General features: G+C 39.6%; 1 protein-coding gene across 2 annotated transcripts in view; it reads right to left on the bottom strand.

The window, feature by feature from the left end:
* Positions 1 to 606: 606 nt before the first annotated feature.
* The window catches only part of FANCC (FA complementation group C), a 290,830-nt gene continuing 267,253 nt past the window's right edge, over positions 607 to 24,183 (bottom strand). The window contains exons 13-15 of one of the 2 annotated variants that reach the window (XM_088470282.1): positions 21,536 to 21,710; positions 14,585 to 14,791; positions 607 to 1,253 (exon numbers count right to left, since the gene is read on the bottom strand). In XM_088470282.1, coding sequence (XP_088326408.1) covers positions 1,098 to 1,253; positions 14,585 to 14,791; positions 21,536 to 21,710 — 538 coding nt within the window. In that variant the 3' untranslated portion in view covers positions 607 to 1,097. The remainder of the gene's footprint in view (positions 1,254 to 14,584; positions 14,792 to 21,535; positions 21,711 to 24,183) is intronic. The other variant, XM_088470283.1, reaches the window with a different exon arrangement.

Genomic DNA, 24,183 nt, shown 5'->3' with positions numbered 1-24,183 from the left:
CAGAGCCGCCACTACTGCCTCTTACTGAAATGGCTGCCCGATCACTGCTGGCCACAGTGATCGGGTCACAGCAGCAGCGGCTACATAAGCCGTGGCTGCTGCTTCTAGGGGGGTGCCGCCAGTGCCCGATCACTGTGGTCAGCAGTGATCAGGACACAAAGGAGGAGGAGACGCAGGTGTAGAGGGACCAGCAGGTCCCTCTGAGATGGGCGGCTGCTGGAAGTTAACTTCCAGTAAGCCGCCCACTGTGTGTTCAGACTGGTCGTATCAGATACGATCATGTCAAAGAAAGCCCAGTCTGGTATGGTCGTATCTGATATGACCTTGCCAGGCAAGTGGTTAATTGATCCTTCATTTTTTCTTCCTTTTTATTGATATTATTGTTATTTGTGATTAAGTGGTCTCTTTGTACACTTATTGCATCTACTAACAGTATGTAATCTATTATATGTTGTGAAGAAAACCAATAAAATATATTTAGAAATTTTTTTTTTTAAAAAATGGAACAAATGTTTTGGGGCCCCTGGATAATTTTTCAAAATCTGTTTATTGAAAATGGCTCTACTTTTACACATATGCTTTTGAGATTAACTATTATTTCTTCTCAGATCTTTTAAGTTATATTGTGAAGCTAGGGCAACACGATGGCTCCCCATCTCTACCTCCTTTCCACTATGTACTTTTCCAGTCTTGCCTGTAGCCCCATATTTTTTATTACAAGTTTTAATTGACTTGTGTATAAGTCTGTGTTCTTGATTGTTAAAAATATTATGGTTATGAAAAAAAATAATAATTGAAAATAATGTATTTTTCTCTCTAATGAATTTTTAAAAGTAATTTTACATTTTACAATTTTCATTGTCAAGATAATGAGTTTATACATAAATTATATTGCTGAAATTTCCAAATCACTCATTAGTAAACTGGTCCAAAACAACTTCCTGACATCTGCATTCTTAATAAGCAAATCTCTTGTCATCGCTGTGAATTAATGGCACCATTTTCATATGGGAAAAGTGACAAGGACAAAAAGAAACCACATTTCGCTGGCCAACAGAAAAGCATATAAACTGCAAACACTCTTGTTATTAAACACTTTAGACCTTGTTTTCCCAAATTCTTATTATGTCTTGAAGCAGCTTGTGTGCTATCGTGATTATCTTTTGTCTTTCCATTCCAGGAATATCAAGTCTGCATAAAGTACGAGCCAGTACGTCAGAAACTTCATTGGCAGCTTCCTGTGTCTGAGTCATCTGAGAGAGAGGAAACAAGTAACATTATCCTCAAATGCCTTTCAATATTCCACAAACAAATATGTATCTTTCTTTTAACAAATGGTAAAAAGCCAGAATATCACCACAAAACAAACTAATTTCATATTTTCAATTAATCTATGCAATGCAAGAGCTGGGTCCCCACAATTTGACCTGTGGGTCCAGCAATGCTCTGAATCAAAGGCTTTATAGCCGATACAGGCAAATAAATATAGCAAAAAGGAAAACAAATCTTCAAAATAGTACATTCCCAGTCATTTAAAGTGTGTCTGATGAAAATTCTCACATTTCAAATCAGCAGAATTGCATGCCCCGTATTTAGAACTTTACCCCCTCTCTTTTTCCATAGTACGGTTTATGCAGAAAAATAAGTATATAGTATTAACAAGCATTATCACAATCTAAGATGCAATACAATGGAAAATAAATGAAGTCTGGAGGTTCAGGTTACAGTACCCTAACCAGACCAAGCATTTCATAGTGGAAGCAATACCGCTGAAAGCCATTTTTTTCTATTTATAGTAAAATATTTATTTACATCTTCAAAAGGGTGGTAACTTTATAACATATATTTAATTATTTACAACTGTACTATTGCCATATGTAAAGATTGTTTATGATAACAGAGAAATTAATTAAGTTTGGGCATACTCACCAATTGGTTCTATATTTCTATGAAATAGAGCTTTATGTCTTACAAACTCAATTAAAGCATGTTACATATAATATTATACCAAATATTGCCCTAGGTATTTTCGGTGTAGTAAAGATGAGAGAAAACCTCTTCTCTGCTGTTACCCAATAATACGGCTAGGAGAAAATAAGAAGACCATGAAACGGCTATACCCCTGCCAAAGGGTATTGGGCTAATGGCAATAGAAACCCTACCCCACTATCACCTTTAGCAGGGGGAAACGCTGAATTTCTAGAGGGTTTTCCAAATGCTTGATTTTAGAGGGAATACATAAACCAAAATAACCAGCGCTATAAAGGATGGACGGTGTTATGACAAAAGTACATTCATTTATTAAAAGGCAAAACATAAGCATATCAAATGACACAATAAAAAGTTCACAATATGAACCAAGGGGAATATCTGCTCCTGTGATATTAGCAGCTGGACCTAGGACAACCTTCCAATATGTCCCAAATAATGAAGTTAGATGAAAGGCAATCACTTATTTACCATAAAGTGGTATCACAGTCACTAGCACAGTCCTTAGCATCCAAGACGCAAAACTTTGTAGGCTGTAAGGGTAATCCACATGGAATGGTTCCAGCGTATGCCAATGGGTCCAGGGAGGAATGCAGCAGGGTCCAAATAATAGTCCAGTTGTATGTACAGGAATGAAGAGAAGGTCTCAACGCATTTCACTGGGCAAAATAAACCACCCAGCTTCTTCAGGAGTATGAGAGCATGTCCATTAATGGCCACCTTTATACTCATAGGTGATTAGCCAAATGGTAACACTTGAGATCAATTAATCACATGTTAAAAGAAAAACAACGTCCATCAACACATACAAAGAACTAATACAATCATACATAGATTACAATGAAGGCAATCTTACCTGACATCAAATGAAGCCATATACACATTAATACCCTCAAAATGAATAACAGAAAATTTGTCTATCCGATCATGTGACCGGATGACCTCACTCGGTCACATGACTCCGCCGTCATATACAGCTCCATCATGGGCCGCCGGAGACAAGTTTCACGAAGCGACATGAAGATGATGACGAGGACAGTGGTCATCTCCATGGGAGGAGCCCCAAATTACGGCAGCAGATGCAGTCACGTGATAATTAGATCACATGGCTACGCAGGAGTAATGACGAGGACAGTGGTCATCTCAGTGGGAGGAGCCCCAAGCGGGAGCTTGTACTTGTAAGCCACCGAAAATTACTGGGGCAACAAAACACATTGTCACGTGACATGCCATGCTCACATGACAATGACAGCTGAATAGATAAACAAACACAAGGATCTTACCTACAAGGCTAAACAAACTACATGTCTAGTGGTAAAGGTTTGTATAACGCTTCAATTAGTAGTATAATAAATCTATACAGCAGAAAATATACATATTACAAAACTACTACACAGATCTCTACAATAATAGGGACTATAGAATATGACCTAATATTGAAGTTCTAATGGATGAAAAATGACAAATGGATATATATACACCTCTCCTGATGTTAAAAACTGTCCAGCTGAATGGACACAATCAGATTCTTTAATGTTAATACATTTATATAAATAATCATCAAAAATTATGGTTTAAAAATATTCATAAGTATACGGCAATAAAGTTATGTTAACAAGTAATAAAAATAATAATAAGAGTCAAAATAAAAACATAAAAAATAAATAAAGTAAACAGATAAAAAATAATAGATAATAAAAATAATAAAAAAATATAATGATAAAAAACAAAAATAATAATAATGATCGGTTCATACAAATAGTTATATAGTGCTGTATTCAGCTTATAACAGAATTAAGTTCCATTGACTCATTCAATCCGTCAGGATATAGAGAGTTACATTTCAACATCCAGTATACCTCTCTACTGCATAGTTTGTTGAACCTGTTCCCTCCCCTAGTTGTTGGTGGGATCATCTCGAGACACACAATCGTCAGACCCCTAGGGTCACCATTATGTTTATTCTTAAAGTGACGTGGAACACTATGTAAGAGGTTTCCATTAAGAATGTTACGACGATGTTCCATGAACTTTGTTCTAAGGGGTCTAATAGTACAACCCACTTTATGGAGGCCACATTGACAAGTTAAGAGATAAACAATTAATTTAGAGTCACAGTTCATAAATCTATCTGGAAGGTATTTATCCTTAGAATTTGGTAAATAAGCCTCAATAGTACGTCTATCGGTATGTAGACAAACTGTATACCTGGATTTCCCGCATCTAAAAAACCCATTCGGTTTTGTGGATAAACAGCTAGCTTTAGATACGGTCTGGTCAATCTTTGTCCCTTTCAGATGGCTAGGTGCTACAATGGTTTTAAGAGACTAATTTTTACGATATGTTATATTAGGCACTGAGGGTAAGATATCCCTCAGGATGTGGTCTTGTTTTAATACTCTAAAATTACGCACTATAATGTTTCTAATTTCACGGGAACTGTTGTTTTACTTACATACAAAGGACAAATCTCTATCATCTTTGTCCTTCATATGTAGTTTATCTAAAGAATGTCTGTTGGAAAGTAGTTCTTTCCTATCCATTGTGACAACCTCAGAATAGGCCGAATCCAGTAAAGAGTCTGGGTATCCCTGCTGTCTAAATCATTCGATCATCTCACAGGCTTGTTTGGAAAAGGTGGTAATATCAGTGCAATTGCGCCTCAGGCGCATAAGTTGTCCCTTAGGTATGTTGCGCTTCCATGGTGCAAAATGTGCACTCTTAAAGTGAACGTAAGCATTAGTATTTACTGGTTTCATACAGTTGGAAGTCACAATCCTGTTGTCTATAGTTTCGAGTGTCATATCCAAAAAAATCAATCCTACTAGTGTGAAAAGTGGAGGTGAAATGAAGATTATAAGAATTGTGATTAAGATAAGAAACAAAAGACTGTGCAGAAGTGAAGTCCCCATCCCAAATGAAAAATAAATCATCAATGTAACCGCCATAGAAAACCAGGTTTGCGGCTCAACTGTTCCCCCAAATATGGTGCTCCTCAAAGTCCCCCATGTAGAGGTTAGCATAGCTGGGCGCAAACCTGGTTTCCCATCACCTGCAAGTAAAAGGTGTCAAGAAATAAAAAATAATTGTTTGAAAGAATTAAATAAATACAATCCAAAATGAAATGTTGGTGGATATCACTCAAATCACCATCGCCTGCCAAACGCTTAGAAATAATTTCATGGCCTTTGCTATGTGGAATATGCAAGTATAGAGCATCCAAAGTGAGATATGCAAAAGATTATTTGTCCCCTCACTATATTCCAACAGTGAGGGGACAATTCACTACAATATGCATTGATTTTAGAGTGAGTGTGGACAGTCCATGAAGACATAATTAGAATTAAACAGCTATAATATGCATGATACAAAGTGCAGTGCATGTCATAATTATGACATATACAGGGCCAGCAATCACAGTAAGCCATTAGATGCGGCCGTAGGGCCATCCTTCCTGAGTTGAATGGTTTTATTTCAGATGTGTTGGAGCAAGTCCAGGAGTCTGGGGGAGCAGCAGTAGAAACTAGCACCAGCCCAGGACATATTTGTACACATTGGTCTCTGTATGCACTGGATAGTGTATGTTATACAGTATTAATAATGAACACTATAGATAGTCTATAGCAGTGCACTCCTAACAATGCATGTTTTCCAGAACTTTTAGGGCCGTATTAAATTAGACGTGAAAAGCCGAGATCCGCGGAAAAGTATCGCCTATCTTGGGTTTTCGCATGGAGGAAATCTCTGTATTCAATTCCAGTCGCTTTTCGCGTACATGGAAAGTATATGCAATGTAATAGGCGAAAATGATTCACCTCTGAATAGCAGGTGAAAAGTGCAAAATTTTTATTTTGTGGTGCAAAAGTGGGGAAACCACTCAGAACCCTTGGGACAGCCCCCCAAAAGGACAACTGTGTCAAAAAAAACTTAACACCCCAAAAAAGTACTTTCACATTGGGGGCGAAAAAGTAAAATGTGGGGGAACAAGCAAAAAAATAGCAAAATAGACTTTTTGGGGGTCTGCAAGGATGGGTCAGGTGTTTTTTTGAATGCAGGTACTTGCAACAGGTGCGTTTTTCAAGTTTTTTTAAATTCACTTTAGAGACTTTAAAATATGCTAGCACCCACTTTCAAGTACCCCAAATTTGACATGACTACTTATTTTCACCCAAAAATACTGCTTAATGCCATTTTTCACCACTTTTATAAGGACGCTAATAGCAAGCAATTGTCAAAACTTAAGTACCCAAAATAGCTTTATTAGGGCTATTAGTATTCATCTATATTAATCCCCAATGTTAGTGCATCTTTCTGGGGGGTCCAGGCTGATTTCCCCACTTCTGACAGCACATTCCGCCTGTTTTACATTCTCGGGGTCCCGTTTTTGCATGGTTTGGAATTGAATACGGCGAATAGCGGGGGCGCACACGATACGTTTCCGCGTCCAAAACACGCGATGTCGGCGGAAAGTCCGGCATGCAAAACTTTATTGCGGGTGGGAGACTAATTGAATATGGGCCTTAGTTAATGCACAGGTATATTCATTACTTACTGACATATTTTAAAAGATCCACAGAAAGCACTAATTATTTAATTTGTGATACTGAGATCTTTAAAACATGCAGCTCTATTATAATTGTATTATATACTATTGCTATTGAGTTCCTGGGCTGGGGAGGGGGCTTTCCAGGCAACCGCCTCTCCCCCTGCGCTTGTCCTTCCTTTACCACAGCCCGCAGAAGAAGGGAAATTACATCTCCTATCAGAGTCCGGACTACCACTACTTAATTAAAAACTACTCTATCAGGGCACTGGGATCCTCTTTGACGTCCTCATCTACACATATGACCCCAATATAAGTCAATTTCAATGTCCCACCAATCTGGCATGCACCAAATTTAATAGACTTCCGGAATCTAGCAAGACCTCTGCTTCACAGCCTTCCATTTTATTTTGCACATCAACTGTTCAGACTCTGGAATGGACTTCGCTGACAGGACTGGCACATGAAGATTCTCGCCTTGCTGCACTATGGGTCTAATTCAGAGATGTGTGTTAACCCGATGGTTAGCGCACATCCCCGATTGTGCCATTCTGCGCCGGTGCAAGACCTGTACTTTGCATGTGATCGCACGCAGAGCGGCAGCAGACTGTCAGTGATTGACAGTCTGCTGCCATTTCTGGACAAGGAGGGGCGGTGACGGCCTTTGTTTTCCCAAACGGAGGCTTGTCACCACCGTTGGGGTGGAGGGAAGTGACCTGATCTCAGTTGGGTCATGGGTCACTCAGCCGGCAGAAGATCATGCAGATGTTCTGATGTTGCTCCCATGGACGCAGCTCGGAACAGTAATGCATGCAGGGGGCGTGATGCTTCTTGCTGCATTACCATAGGGCTATCGCAGCTGCGATATCAATAGCTTCGGACCTTGAATCACCCCCTATATTCCAACAGTGAGGGGACAATTCACTACAATATTGCCCAGACCCCAGCATCTCCAACAATCTATAGAACCCTGGTCCTTGGACCTCCTCTGTGATGCAGCCTTTGTGCCCCTGCAAAAATATGGGTCAGGCTTTCCAGATCATTTATTTTGGGTAACCAGTGGTTAAGGGGACTTGAGTAACTTTTTTGTAGTCTGAAATTTTTCTACCGAGTTAACAGCAGAAGATCCAGTTGTCCCACCCTAAGTTTTATATTTACGGTTCTTTCTCGACAATATGAGTAGATGAAGATACCGCTGGTTGCAGATATTTTCTTAACTGAAACATTTGTGACCCTGCTGGCTGATCAAACAAAGAAATCTAGTCATTTACTCTTGGTGTCCAAACAGCACTGCTTACTTCTAGTCAGGGTAATATTTAATTTTGGGAGACTTAAAGCATCTGGTGTACCCAAATCGGCAGTCTTTTTGAGGTTCACTCGTCAAAAAGGGCGCTAGTATTTTGCTCACTGTCCCTCTCTCTCAACTTGCGCTCAAACACTGTGAAGTAGGTTTCCAGATAATCTGTGCGTGTCATTCCCTGCACCATCTTCATGATCAGATAGGGCTTCAGCTGTTTTTACCCAAGACATATAACACCAGCAAGTATTTACATGAAGTATTTCTGTAAATATGAAGTATTTACACAAACAGCAGAGCTTTGGACAAAAAAATTTAACTTTACAGTTCTTTTGCATACAGGCAGGGTACTCTTTGTTCCACTTTACCTTGAGATAAGAGGTGTGGAACTACAAATACCAGTCAGAATGGAAATTATTGTTTTCTTTTAGTTCTGGACCACACCCCCTTCTGTGTCTCTATTTTCCAACTTGGTCAGAACCAACATGTCACTTCAGATGCTGGCAGTGACTATAACCACCCTTCTTCTGCACAATAAGGATAAAAAAATATCACCAACACTGTGCTGCTTTGCTGTCTCAAATCATCAAAAATTTGGACCTTGCAGTTGAACAATTTTTCCTTCCTGACCAATTTTGCAAAAAAATTTAATAAAATAGCTCTTTCTGCTAATATGCACTCAGATAACGGCTGTAATCCTATATGCATCTTTTCCCATCAAATTGGGGGTTTCACTTAGGTCTTAATGGTAAGAAAGGGCCTTAGTATATATGGATATTTCTAACATTTTAAAATTGATCAAAATACAGATGTGCCTCCACTCATCTTTGCCTCAGTCACGACAAATAGCCCCTCTCAGTGCGCCTGGAGACTCTGATAGCGTCAGGTATCTTTTTTGTTGTTGCAGAAAATGCATCTAAGTCGCAATGTGATTTGACTAGAACGCACCAGAGACTGTTAAGTTGATCTGCAACACTGTTATATCTGTGTGTCTCTCAATCAGCATGCTAAGTGCTTAGATGCAGCGGCCACAGCTTTTTTCCATGCAAAGTTCCGTTTACAATCTCAGTCGCACACACATATCAAATGAATCAGTACAGTCTCCTTATGCGTCCTATTTGCATCGTGACTTAAGACGCATTTTCGGCAAAAAGAAATGGCAGATGCTAACAGATTTGCAAGGGAACAGACGGCTTACTCACAACAGGCATATCGCGCTGCATGGCGTATTGAGGCTAGATTATCAAAGACAGATCTGTATAAGTGAGGATTGGAATTGAGAAAAAGAGAAATTTAAAACCAGGTGCCAACCATGGATTGGAAAAGAAGAGGAACAGCCCGGGGTAAAGGCAGGATTGAAAAAAATGGGAGTTGTAAATAAAGTTGGGGCAAAATCACAGGTCTTACTGGTAGACCCCCAGACAGACTGGTGGTAGTCATAGAAGGGAGTTTGATAGTGTCTTTTTCTATAGAGACCACACTTTGGATGGAGGGATGACATTTCATTGAACAAACTGATAGAGTTGCACTACCTCATAAATCATCTACAAACTTGGAATGTCCAACCAGCCACCTGAGAAGGTCTTTGCAAAGTTTTTAGTCGGAGTCTGACATTTTGTGATTGAAACAAGACTGGAAGTCAAATTTTCAATGAATTTAAGTTTGGAAGGGAACAAATATAGGAAGGGCTTAAAAGGTATAGGATTCTGGGAAGGGTATTCATGTTAATAGCATTTATGTGCCCAAAAATTTTATGTGAGTTCCAGAGACTGTTTGATGTTGGATAATAGTCTAAAGGTGCCCATCCACTAGGCGATTTAATTGAACGATTAAACGATAACGATATATTGCCTTGAGGAAGAGAACTGGGACTCTGGAAACATGTTGGCCTGTGGCACAGACTGAAGGTTGTTGGTGTGGACGTTCCTGGCACTATCCCCTGGCAGAAAGGAATCTAAGGTGAAGCATCCGGAGGCTTCCATGCTGTGGTTTTTTACAGGCTTTTATGCAAGGGGATGTCTGGTAATTACACATCTTGTAACCATAATTTTTTGATGTCCATGGAGTTCATCATTTATGTATATTAGAACGACATTTTTAGGAATTTTATCCCATTTCATTGATTGTGTGTAATAAACTGTTTGTTATTATTGGATTACACTATGGTTCCTTTTCCATTTATTGTGTTTTTTATGATACTGGACACATAAGGAGAGAGAGAACATACAGATACGGGAATCTTCCAGATTGCATATATAAGGAAAGTACTTGTTTTTTATGATATGTGAATCTTCTTTTTTTAAAGTTGACACTAGCGCACCCTAGTCCCAAGCAGAGTCCTAGTCTCTTCATATTAATATTGTTCCAGTTGTTCTAGGATATAACTTTTTGAGGATAGGGGTGCTGCTTGTGGTATTATTATTGGCGCCCAGATAAATACTGCACTTGTATATCATCATCGTTCGATAATCGTTTGCAGATTGTTTCAAAAATTTCTAAAATGACCAGCGATGCGCGCTTCTGCTGGTCATTTAGACATCAGTCATCAGGCAAACATGCTGGACAACCTGACGATAACGTCAGGTTCAGCATGTTTGCAGATGACTGATGTGCCTACACTGAATGACTGCTCGTTCAGTGTAGGCACATCATAGATTGACAAATGACTGCACGATTACAATGTCGTAAAGGTGCAGTCGTTTTGAGGTCTGCTAGTGGATGGGCACCTTAACACTGAATTATCTATAAGAAATATGCAAGAGAACATATAGCAAGAGATAAATATTTATAAGAAACCTAAGAGAGATTGTGTCTGAAACATGAAAGATTAGGAAATCCAGATAAACATCTTCTCAATGTCAAGTGCTAGTGAAAGAGAAGGGATTTACATTGTTTGTCGAATAGATTAACACAACTGTTGGCCTAATATTATTCAGGGCTTTTCAGGCTGGGACAAAACGGACTTGGATGGAGTGTATTAAGGAAGTGAGAAGTGCATTTAACTGGTTGGCCAGAATATTCACAAAATTGTTTAGAGCTACATTCAATAGGTGTACACATGTCTAAAGGGTGCAATAAGCAAGCAATCACTAAGTCAAAGGAAACTCTCTCAAGAATGTCATTGAACAAACATGCGAGTCTAGGTGTCAGGGCGCTAACAAATATCTTGTAATAGTGAGTGTTAAGCCTATCTGAGCCAGGAGCAGAGGTTATTTTCAGCAATAGCTTGCCGTGTCTTCCATTGACAAAGTTGAAGTTAAATAAATCCTATTCGCTATGGACAATCTTGCTAATGTTTTGGTATTTAAGTAACCATCAATTAATTCTGTTTGGAACGAATAGTGAGTTTGAGAGAGGGGCAAGTTGTATAAAGAGTCATAATAATTAAAAAATTCAGGAAGGAATCGTAGATTGGCAAGTACAGTAGTACATTCTTATCTAATTTTCCCAGTCAAGCCGCAAGCTCTGTTTTGTAGCATTATATTGATCAATATTCTCTCTGCATTATCAGCTTTATCATAGAATCATTGCAGCAATTTATTTGAGTTGGAAGTTACACTTCTGGAGGAAAGAAAGGGGGTGGGGGTCCTGTCTTTCTGAATTCCAGCCCTGTGCTGACCAGTTTATGGCTGGTTAACATTATGACAGGGAAGCACCAAGCTGTGTGTTTCCCTGCTATAGTGTTATCCTCCAGCTGGTTCAGCCTGGTGCTGGTTACTGATGATCCTAATACAATTATTGATCATTTGATTGAGTATAAATTGTCCTCTTTTACTACTGCGCAGCGTGGATCATTACATTATTTGTAAACACATTTAGCATGATCTCTTAGATAGTCTGCCGGTTCCAAACGGTATATATCCTTTTGTTTAAAAGTGAAAAATGTAGTGTTGCCATTATTTATGCATCTAAAAATTTATTTTTCTCCCAGCTTTATGCACGGGTAGAGGGTTATCCTCATGGGGAATTTTAATGCACCAGTTTCTTCCACCTTGGATAGGTCTGGTCAGTCGGGTAAGTGGTGAGACAGTGCAACATACGCACTGACGCTACTTGTTGATGCCTTGCAATTCCTTGACCCATGGAGGTGCCAACAACCTACTTCCAATAATTTCAAAGCACAATTGGAATGGATTATTTAGATGATGATATATCTGAAGATATCAAATTACTTTGGGTGGCTTCCACTCCAGTCCTTTGTGGCAATATTATTGTACATGTAGTATATGTTACAAAGGTTTCAGTCCCTTATTGCAGATTTAATGGCAACCGACTCTGAAATGTTGTTGAATGACACCACCTATGCCAGACAGACTTATAGACTATATAAATTCAACATGTGATTAGACTGAAGCATTGTGTAATTGCTTCTGTAATGTTCATTTCTCTTGTATTTCTGACAAGTTCTCAAAAAAAATATTTTTAAATATAATAAAAGTTCTGATGCCAAGTCTATCTGACAATGATACAGTGAAATTCAAATCTAATACAAGAAGCAAAGAATGCTTCTACTTCTTTTGCTTCTACTTTTCCCCTATTCTTTCATTTTTATTTTCCCAATTGATTCTCTTCTGATGAACATTCCCCCATCACCTTACTGCTAGCCGAAGCACGGTATCATTTAACTACACCTCTTAGAAATGGCAATGCTCTTTTTAAATCCATGTAGAGACTGATTGTCCACATCTTTCAACCTTATCTGATACTCAATTTGGGACTTTAGTAATTCAGAACTTGATATTTCCATCCATCCTGTGAATGTACTCTTGACTTTTAAAAATTATAAATTTGTTACAATATCACGATTTTAAGTGTGTCTTTTTATCATTAATACTGTGGGGATTCTTACATTACCACCCAGCGGCTTCTCCATTCCCCCTGGCTCTCCCCACTCCCGGGCTGAGCTTACCACCTTCAGGGAGGGGAGACGTTTTCCATTAACTAAAGCCGCTTGTTTCCTAGGACTTAATGAAAGTCTGCAGGTAAATTCCTTCATTGGAAACTCACTGTTTCAAATTGTAGGTACATCATTTATTCAGTACCTTATTGACTCTGTTGGAGAGTTCAAATAACTATGGCCCTCATTCAGAGCCGTACGCTCTGAGCAGAGCGCACGCTCTGAATGAGGGCCGGGCTCCATTTTCATGGAGCGTCCTCCTGGACGCTCGTATAGCTGTGGGTCACCACCCACAGGCTATACGTGCGTGCTTTGTGATGGCCGCGATGGTCGAGACCATCGCGACCATCGAAATTGCGAGCCGGAGCCTGCGGTTGAGGTTTTCAACCGCAAGCTCCGGAGTGATTTTGGCTCTATCAGAGCCAAAATCACTCCCACTGACATCACTAGTGATGTCAGTGGGCCGGCTTCTGACGGGAGGCGTTCCCGTGGGAACGCCCCCGTCAGGGAGGCACGCCCCCGGCACGCCCACCAAAGGGGGCGTGCTGTCAATCAACATTGACAGCACGCCCCCTTTGATCGGACACAACGAGCGAAGGACTTTCCTTCGCTCGTCGCGTCTGGCGCATGCGCACGACGGAGCTCCCTCCGTCGTACGCATGCTCAGTGCATAACATCGGCCCACTTGCGAGCGGACAGCCGCTCGCGAGTGGGTCTGAATCAGGCCCTATATTTGGAAACAATTCCTTTTTAACATTCCAGGGGTTTATATTCAGGTATAGATCTAATAGTGTTATTATTTTAACTAATTACAATGTTTATATTGGCAATGTTCACATATATATTTTTTATAAAGATTGGATACTTATCGTTAGTTGTCTAAATGTTGTATAATAAATACCTATTTTTTACATACTGATTTGAGTGTGATAAATTTGTACTCCCAATCCCACGGTTGCTTTTTATATATATATTCTCTGATATTTTTGTGAGGGTGACTATCTCATTCAACCGTTTTGGGATTGGGAGTTGTTTAAAAACTCTACAGCGCCTGGGTTATATCTTGGATTATTTGCCTCTTCCAACTTGTTCAGCTTCGAGTAGCTGTTCTTTATCGTCCCCCTGGCCCTAGCTTCAAATTCCATGATAAATTTGCTTCCTGGCTCCTAATCCTCAAATGGGCTCTCAAGACCCATTTCTTCCTCAAAGCTTTCCAGCGCTCATCCTAACTCACTGCTCCATGATCCTTCCTCACTATCTGCCCCATCTGTGTCACCCCTGTCTGTCTGCCGCCCCCCTTCAGAATGTTAGCTCTCACGAACAGGGCCCTCTTCCCTAACGTGTTTTTCCTTGCCTTACTTATATGTGTATTTTTAAAAAGCAAAATAAAGACTGAAATATTACGTTATAAAGTTACTAGACACACTTTTGTTACTCACTCATCAAATGTCACTTCCATTTATCAAATGACCAAGAGAATATTCCTTGCACTCTGTATGTACTCTGCTTAGCAAACCTACTTTATAGTCCAATAATGAACCATTTGTTTAAATAATTTTGTTTAGCAATACCTACACATATTTTACAGATCACTGAGAATTCACCACATATATTTTTTTTAGATCATGACATTTTAAGGGTGTAATAATAAGACAGACATTGGTCATAGCACTACTGTTGAGACCTACACAATCCTACTCTGCATACTGCACTTGTAACAATGAAAAAATAAACGTTTGGGGGTATTAAAGAAAAACAGACTCTCCTTTTCCCTACTACTAACACTACAGTACATGGTCTTTACAGACCGCTGTAAGCATAGAGAATTCATGTTTACTTCTTACACATTACCACGTACATGTGAGATACACTCCTTGGCAACACTGTGCCACTCGGGGGAGAACAAAAGAAAAGCAACACACAGATGTCTAATCAGCTGCAGAGTACATGGATGCCACGACTTCACTTTACTTCCTTCTTCACATATCTTGTGTACAGACATGGCACTAATCGTTGCATTTCTGCGGAGTAATACCAAGCATTCTTTAACAGCCTTTGCTTCTGCCTAGAGGATGCAACATGAGAAATTACAAATTAGACTGAATAATATGTTCGAATGAAAGATGCTTTAGTGATAGCGGGACCTCAAGCATGCAGACATTTCCAGAATAAAGTTTTGTAACTAGCTCACTCTAAATAAGGGATTAGTGACAGCTGAAATCCATGTTACAAAGTCAGCAGACCATTTCAGAAGGCGAGGAGGCAGCTCTTAGGCGTTGGTGCACTCAGCTTGACATTAAACTCTGGAAAGGCAAAAACAAAATGCCCGGAATAACTTTGCTCTCTACAATTAAGCTGTCAGGGCATGTATCCAGAAACTGACTTTTTTTAACAGTGGAAAAAATTGTGAAAGGCCCATTATTATGGACTGCAAGATTGTCACTTGTGGAAAATGAAAATATTAGGATAATATGACTGTCTTTCTATACTGACACCGCTACTTTACACATTTTGTGCTGAGCACAAAGAAGAATCCCCTTCATTGCTTATTCAGCAGAACTTGTACGAGATTTGTTATGACAGATAAAAACAGATCACTAGAATGAAAACGCCATAATCAGATTTTATTAACTGTTAATCTTCAAATAATAATGTATTTATTTATATGACATTACAAAATATGTGTGTGTGTATATGTATAAACGGGATGTAGTCACCATCCTGGTGGTTGGGGTGCCGGTGCTCAGAATACCGGCGCTGGAATCCCAACAGCAGTCTGGGAATTGCGACCGCTGGCATGTATTAGGGTTGGGGAGGGGGGGGGGTTAGTTTAGAGGCTAGGCTGTGTGTGGGGGGGTTTAGGCTGCGGAAGGGGAGGGTTAGGCTGTGGGGAGGGTTAGGGTTAGGCTATGGGGAGCGGTTGTTTAGGGTTAGGCTGCGGGAAAGGTGGGTTAGGGGGACGGTAAGGGTTAGTATACTTACATACTTGTGTCGGATGCCGCTGTTTGTATTCTCACCACCATCATCCTGACTACAGGGATCCCGTACCAAACCCGTATAAACAAACGCAAAAATAAAAAATACAGACTGTGATAGAAATGATCCTACTGCTCATTAGTCTAGACTCTAGCTTGTAAACTAAACCCTTCTGCATAACCTCACTTCCCACAATTTTATTATCTATTGACGGCACAACCATCTCACACTCACTTACAAAGCCCTCACCCAATCCTCTCCCATTTATCTGACCTCATCTCCCTTCACACTCCTGCTCGTCCACTTCGCTCCACAAATGCATGCCGCCGCTCCTGCCAACTGATTACTGCCTCACACTCCAGTCTCCAAGATTTTGCCTGTGCTGCTCCTTACCTCTTGAATTCTCTCCCTCGATCAAACTCCCCACCTCTCTACTAATCTTTAAACAAGCTCTCAAGACCCATTTCTTCATCAAAACCTTCCAGCTCTCATCCTAACCCAATCCTCCATGCTCCTTTCTCACTGTCTACCCCATCTGTGCCACCCATGTCTGTCATACACAAAAATATATACCGATCAGTCATCACATTAAAACTACTGATAGCTTGTTACAATGACACCTGTGAGCTTCAGTTCTGGAAGTTGATGTGTTGGAAGCAGTACATATGGGCAAGCGTAAGGATCTGAATGACTTTGACAAGGGTCAAACTGTGATGGCTAGACAACTTGGTCAATGCATCTCCAAAATGGCAGGTCTTGTTGGTGTTACCAGAATGCAGTGGTCAATACCTAAACTGGCGACAGGGTCATGGGCACCCAAGACTCACTGATGAGTGTGGAGAGCAATGGCTATGCTATCTGGTCATATCCTACAGAAGTTCTACTGTAGCACAAATTGTTGAAAAAGTTAATGCTGGCTATGATAGAAAGGTGTCAGATCACATAGTGCAACGCAGCTTGCTGCATATGGGATTTCTGATCAACTAAATCTTATTAGGTTCACATATAAAAAGAAAAAAAACACCCAAGAGAGAGCTTTGGCATTTAACGCCCTGTCTAACATACAATAACAGAAAAAAATTGAGGTTAAAGGTGCACACCTTCATGGCAATGGTGATCCATGACGGTAGTGGCCTCTTTCAGCAGCCCTGTCACACTGCAAAACTTGTTCAGGAATAGTTTGAGGAACATGACAGAGAGACTTGGCCTCCAAATTCCCCAGATCCAATCAAGCATCTGTGGGATGTGCTGCAAAAACAAGTCCTAGCCATGGAGGCCCCACCTCGCAACTTACAGGACTTAAAGGACCTGATGCTAACGTCTTGGCGCCAGATACCACAGGATACCTTGAGAGTTCTTGTGGAGTCCGTGCCTTGATGGGTCAGAGCTGTTTTGGCAGCACAACGGTGACCTACACAATATTAGGTAGGTGGTTTTAATGTTATGGCTGATCAGTGTATTTATATTCACTTGCACTGTATAAAAACTGATGTTCAAAAACATATATAATTCAGTTACACATTAAACATTACGCCTATTAATCAATACAATGCAAACATCACATACATACACACACAAAATATACGAGGGTTGTTCAAAAATTAATGCCTAAATGCTCATAACTGAAATAATAGGCAACATTTATTTGAAACTTTGTCAGTTTGTACTTTAATATGTCTGCTAACTTTATATGTAGTTTTGTTTAGGTAGTCCAAGAAATACCATGGAATCCAAGATGAAACAAAGAGCCCTCATTGAATTTCTGGAAAAAGAAGGCTGCAATGCTACAGAAATCCACAGAAGACTGAAAAAAGTGTATGGTAAGCGTACAATTAACTATAGCAATGTCAGAAGGTGGATGAAGTATTTTAAATCGGGAGAATCGTCCGTGTGTGATAAACTTTGTGGTGCAGACCATCAACTGCAGTGATAGCAGAGAACAGACACAAAGTCGATGCCATGATTCAGAAAGACCATTGTGTGACCATCAGAGATATCAGTGATGAACTGGAATCTAGCCATGGCACTGTAGAAACACTAATCAATGATTTGTAATATCGTAAAGTGTGTGCTAAATGGGTTCCAAAGCAATTAACCAGGGATCATAAGGCCCAGAGGATGGAAGTGTGCAATGACCTTTTGAAGCCAATCCTGAGATGTTTTTGGAAAATGTAATTACAGGAGATGAGACCTGGGTATTCCTTTATGACCCAGAAACAAAGGCCCAATCAAAGCAATGGAAACACCCAAGTTCACCTAGGCCAAAAAAGTTTAAATCACAGCGATACGTAAAGAAAGTCATGGCCACATTCTTCTGGGATTGCTGAGGTGTTATTCTCATCGATTACTTGGAACAAAACCAATCAATCAATAGTGATCGATACTATTGAAGCTGAAAGAAGCCATCCGCAAAAAAAGGTCAACAATTCAACTGTCAAATGTCATCTTACTCCACGACAATGTCAGGCCTCACACTTCGATGGCAACATCTGCGGCCATTACCAAAATGGAGTGGGCAATAATGCCACATCTGCCATACAGTCCTGATTTGGCCCCTTCTGACTTTCATCTGTTTGGCCCTCTCAAATACTGTCTCCGTGGTCAACATTTTGAAGACATAAAGGTTGTTAAAAATGCCATATGTTCCTGGGTCAAACACCAACCACTGGAATTTTTCCAAAGTGGATTCACAGCTTGGGTTGAGAGGTGGAGAAAATGTTTGAGGGCAGATGGTGAATTTTTTGAGTAGAGTCATTCTGTTACTAAGACTTCAAAGCATTTTACTGCAAATTTTCAAATCTGTATCTATAATAAAATTTGAGTTGTGAGCATTTAGGCATTACTTTTTGAACAACCCTCGTATATTTATACACACACTCAGTATGCAAAATTCTCCTGCAGAGCAAGGTTTCGTTAAACATAGAACTGCTCACTTGAAAAATATTCCATTTAAAACTAACGAAAATAAAAAATACTGTAAACATATTTCACCCGTCTCTGAAAAACACATCAGTGTTGTGTTTTCCCTGTACAAATGTAACTTTTATTTAATTTACCCTCTTGTTTAGTAATGCAAATACATTGGTTTCCAAAATACTTATTAAATTAAGAGATATCTTCGTGGGTGGTCTGTAGAATTAACACATTCAAACAAGGTTAGTGATAGAATAGGCCAACATCCAGTCGATGACTCTAATATACACATTTACAACTCAAACAGAATTAATATTTTAGACTTACTTTAACTTGGCCCAAATCCCTATATTTGAACACATCCAATACACATAATTATTTCTTTCACTCTCTTTCCAGCAGTGTCTTCTTTCAAGACTAAAATGGATCTTGACTTAACTAATGCGGGCGGCGTGCATCTCACCTTTCTTGCCCAATAAGACAACTGACTGCAATGATTAAAAAGGACCCTTTTTAAATTAACACTGCCTCATTCAATTTTCATCCGTCTCACCATACTTTGTTGGCAGCTTTACTCTAGTGCTGGCGGTATTCTACAGCATATATGATATGATGAAAACAGATTTATTACGCATTCAAGCAGTTTAACCCCTTGCCTGGCATGGTAGCATCTTTCCGACCACACCAGGCTGTGCGTTATCTGATCTGGTCGCAATAAGGCGACCAGTCAAATAAACAGTGTGGGCGGCTGCAGGAAGAGAATCTTCCTGCAGCTGCTGCTCTCAAAGGGACCTTCCGGTCTCTCTGCTTGCCTGCGCCCTCCCCCAGTGTCTGCTGTGCTGCCGATCACTGCTGATCGGTTAGTACAGCAGGACCCCTCACCCAGCGGCTGCAAGGATTAGCAGCTGCTGCGAAAAAGTAAGTTTACCCCTCCCCATACCCCCTAAAGTGTACCTGGTTCTGTGAAGCTGCTGTAAAAATGAAAGACGCTATAGTTGCAATGTTTCTGATGTTTGAAAATACTAATTTTTTTCCACAAATATTAAAAAAACATTTTTATTTTTTTTTATGATATCATTTTAGATAAGTTGAAATAGATGTTCTTCACTCATAAATAGATAATTCACTCGTAATAAAACCTAACAATTTCTGAGTGGTTTTTAGAAAAAAAAAATGTCAGTTAAGTGGTAAAAAGGAAAGATCCAATTGGCTGCTGTTGTATTTAGTAGCTCTGTTACTCATCGTATTTCTTTAAGCAGCTAGAGTTCTTTATCATTCTAAAGATTACCTACTGTACAGCTCAAGACTGGAGTATGATAAAAGTATACCTAATTAATTATACATTTAATATATTTACATGCTTATGCTATATATCAATAATGGAAATGTATATTTGGATATTTTTATAACAATAGGTGCATAATATCAATTTCTGGCTATTTTATACTGTATTATTCTATCTAATTTTCTACTTTAAACAAGGGAATATTTGCAAGGGAGTAAAAACAAAGAAGAAAAACCTCTTTTTGGGGGCACTCTTTGTTATGATTGTAATATTAAAATGTAACTATTACTAGATAGGTGTCAAAATATACATTTGCAGAGCATAAACTTTGCTCAAGGGGAGGAGAAAAAAAAAGATTACCTTGGGTCTCCTCCTAAAATAAGTATTACATTATTAGCAGTTTTTGAATAAAACGGTCAAATTTGTCAGACACAAATGTCTTTAGTTGACTTCTGTATATCATGGTAATACCAACATTGGTAAGAATATACAGTATTATCACCTTGATACTTGACATAAATATAATTGTCATAAAAGTAGATCAAATGTGTCTGGCACTGAGAACACAAACATACAGATAAACAGTGTAAATGATTGGTCAAACAAAAATATAGTATATTCGGCAAGTGATCATAAATTTCAAAGTTACATTTGTGAATAAGGTCACTTTAAAGGTGCTTAAGGGTATCAACAGAAGACCATATGCAGATAGACCACCCTACACAGGATAAACCAGTCTCCTGATTCCAAAGATACCCTTGAATTTTATATTAATCATGTTTTTAGCTTGCGTTCATAATATATGAAGAGATGAGTGTTTGTATGTATGGGTGTAAATATTAGAGATGAGCGGTTCAGGTTCGACTTGGTTTGTTCAGATTTGAAAACGTGATCTTTCTGCAGCCACAGCAGACTATTATGCCTGTGGGTGGGAGCGATCACAGTGATCGCATCCCCTCCCTGGATTTGCGCCTGGCTGAGGGTCTCACGGCGCCCCCCTCCACCGAGCGCAATAATTTAGAAAAATAATTTTTGTTTATTTTATACTAAGGGGGCGTGGCCACTCCCCACCATTAGTCCACGCCCTCTTCCCCCCGCGTGGCTCTCAGAGCCCCTGTGTGTATAAGTATATCTCTCTCTATATTTATCTAATAATCCTGATACAGGAGGCCAAACAAAATCAAATAAAAAGTGAACACAAAACAGAATGCTTCTAGACAGGGCAGAGAAGCCTGTTAAAGTTCCAAACAAAAAGGGAAACAATTTTCTAATAGCACTTTAGCCTAATTTTATTCTGTAATTGCATTTTAGACATGGCGTTAAGTGTAAAAGCTCTTATTTTTTTTTTTTTTATATGTGAACCTAATAAGATTTATTTGGTCAGAGATTGTCTTTAAATATAACCGTGATCAATATCTTTGGTCCTTGCTTGAAATGCAGTTCTAAAAAAAAATAAAAAATTACAGCACTGTAAAAAAAAAATAAAAAAATATTATATTGTAAAAATGACCTTCGCGCTGTTGAAATTCTGGATATTTTATAAGCTATTTTATCATTGAAAAGCTAATAAAAATTACAGAATTCTCATAATGTTCAGTGCCAAACTTACTCATGCTGCTTTAATGCACAACCTACCATTGTTCTACTTCTGCTTTGGTTCTCATTGCATGGATTGTAGTAAAATGCCAAAAGCCACAGCAGGTCGTCTGAAATTTCAGATTCTGACGTCAGCAGCAGCTCTGCTGCAATGTCCACCCATTCTCCTAAGTGGATTAGCAAAAACCAAGATTCAAATACACTCTCGTGAGATCTGTAAAATAATGAAATGAATCACTTCCAATTTAAAAAGAAAACAAACATAGAAATAATTAAAAATAATTATAGTTTTCCTCAGATTTTCCATTTATCTTATTCACAATATGTGTAGAATAATAGAAAGCAATATGTTTTGAATTACCAAAGCACCCATAACAGTTCTGAACTGTTACTGGCCCCAAGACCAAGATGGAAACATCTCTCTATGGGTCCCCTCAGCTGTTGTGCATATTGATTTATTCAGACAGCAATCAAACTCAATAGTGTTTAATTCATAAACAAACAACAAAAATAAATAAATATATATATATATATATATATAGCAATCCAATAGCCGGCACTCCTATGCTGTAAAAAGGGGTATATTGCGTCCGGTGCCCTCCTTATATCACCCTGCGACGGGGGATACACATCAATCAAAAAGCAAGCAGGCGGCACTCACGGCGACTTACACAAACACCAACACTGTAATTTGAAGAGTGAACGTTTCAATGCTTACTGCATTTTCGTCAGGATACAAATAAGCAATAAAAAGTATCTCACCTAAATACATCAGATCACCAGTGAACGGACGCCTCAGATCCCGCCGAACGCGAGTCTCTGCTGACATCATTACGTGACAGCCCAAAATGTATTGATCTCTAATTTTGTTCAGAGGGGTTATAATTATGAAGATCTAGTCAAACAGAAGCAAAAGGTGTTACAAATTCCTAGAACAACTTGGTTATCTGCTCAAACCAAGGATAAAAAACAGGGACGTATTCCTTGGGTCACTAAGTTTTCTACATGCAGTAACGTAATGACGTCAGCAGAGACTCGCGTTCAGCGGGATCTGAGGCGTCCGTTCACTGGTGATCTGATGTATTTAGGTGAGATACTTTTTATTGCTTATTTGTATCCTGACGAAAATGCAGTAAGCATTGAAACAGACTCTTCAAATTACGGTGTTGGTGTTTGTGTAAGTCGCCGTGAGTGCTGCCTGCTTGCTTTTGGCTATATATATATATATACACACACACAGTGCATCCTGAAAGTATTCACAGCGCTTAATTTTTTCCACATTTTGTTATGTTACAGCCTTATTCCAAAATGGAATAAATTAATTTTTGTCCTCAAAATTCTACGCACAAAACCCCTTAATGAAAACGTATAAAAAGTTTTTTTTGAGATTTTTGCAACTATCCTGGTCAGTGTGTCAGGAGCCGAAAGCCAAATCAGCAGCCGCTCTACAGTTAATGGCTTCTGATTGGCTTCTGACTCCTGACACACTGACCAGCCCATGTGGGAAGGAGCCAATCAGCAGCCGCTAACTGTAGAGCAGCTGCTGATTGGCTGACGGCTCCTGACATTTCTCACTGAACAGTCGGGAGCCGGTTAGCTGTGTATGTGGTCACACACATACACCGCTAATGGTAAGTATATGGATCGCGTACTCGGTTTGTTTGTTTTTGCAAAAACCACCCTGGATTCTACGGAGACCAACGCAAGGATTGAGGTGAGTATAGGATCTTTTTTTCAGGCACTCCAAACGGGATCTACGGGGACTTCAACATCTGACAGCAGGTAAGTATGTGAGTGAGGTATGTGTGTATTAAACTTTTACTGTATACGGTGTGTGTGTACTGTCTTTGTTCAATTATTTATTTTACAGTGGAGGTAGGGGTGCAAGCCGCCTGCTGGCACCTGTAGTTCCACTGTAAAATGCAATAGTTTTCTACTATTTTCCACTTTATTACCCCCGTATCCACAGCCCAGGGGTGCGGGGAAGAACCCCGGGCTTCAGTCCAAGCCTGGGGTTTTGGGAGAGGGGGGACCCCTTTTTAGGGGGTCCACACCTCCCCCGAAATCCCCGCCTTGGGGTGAGAATGCATTCGCCCTGGAGACCTGGTAATAGGGTCTCTGGCCTGTGGCATTACACCCCGGTCGGTTTGGGTCCGGTGTTGGTTTTAAACATAGGGGCACCCCTACGTATTTTTTTCCCCCTATATTTAAAACCAGGATTGGCCCTGCAGCCTGGTGCTGGTTCCTAAATTACGGTGGAACCCTACTTGTTTTGTTCCCCATAATTTTTGGAACCAGGACTGGTTGACAAGTTCGGGTCTGGTCATGCCTTGGGTGGGGACCCCACGTCATTTAAAAAAAAAATAAAAACACTTTATATTAGGTATTTAGGCAGAAACATAAACAAATCACACTGATCTGTGTAAGTTTCTGGCAAACTCGCAGCTCAGGAGGTGGTCTATCTGAAACTTCAATTTATCAGTGAGTTTGCTACAATCTCACTCGAGAATGTAATCTCGATTCTTAGTAAATTTGCGAGTTGCATTTTTTTCATGTAAGTGTTTCCTAGTTTGGCCGATGGGGAGTTTATTCGAGTTTGCAATCTCACATGAGTTTTAACAGTGAAAACAGAGAACTCAGGGCCTGATTCAGAGACGCTCGTAAGCGGCAGCTCGTTTGCTCCGAGC

The sequence above is a fragment of the Taudactylus pleione genome, unplaced genomic scaffold, assembly GCF_031769625.1.
Source record: "Taudactylus pleione unplaced genomic scaffold, aTauple2 ptg000095l, whole genome shotgun sequence".
Taxonomy (NCBI): Eukaryota; Metazoa; Chordata; class Amphibia; order Anura; family Myobatrachidae; genus Taudactylus; species Taudactylus pleione.
This window is presented reverse-complemented; position numbering and strand designations above follow the sequence as displayed.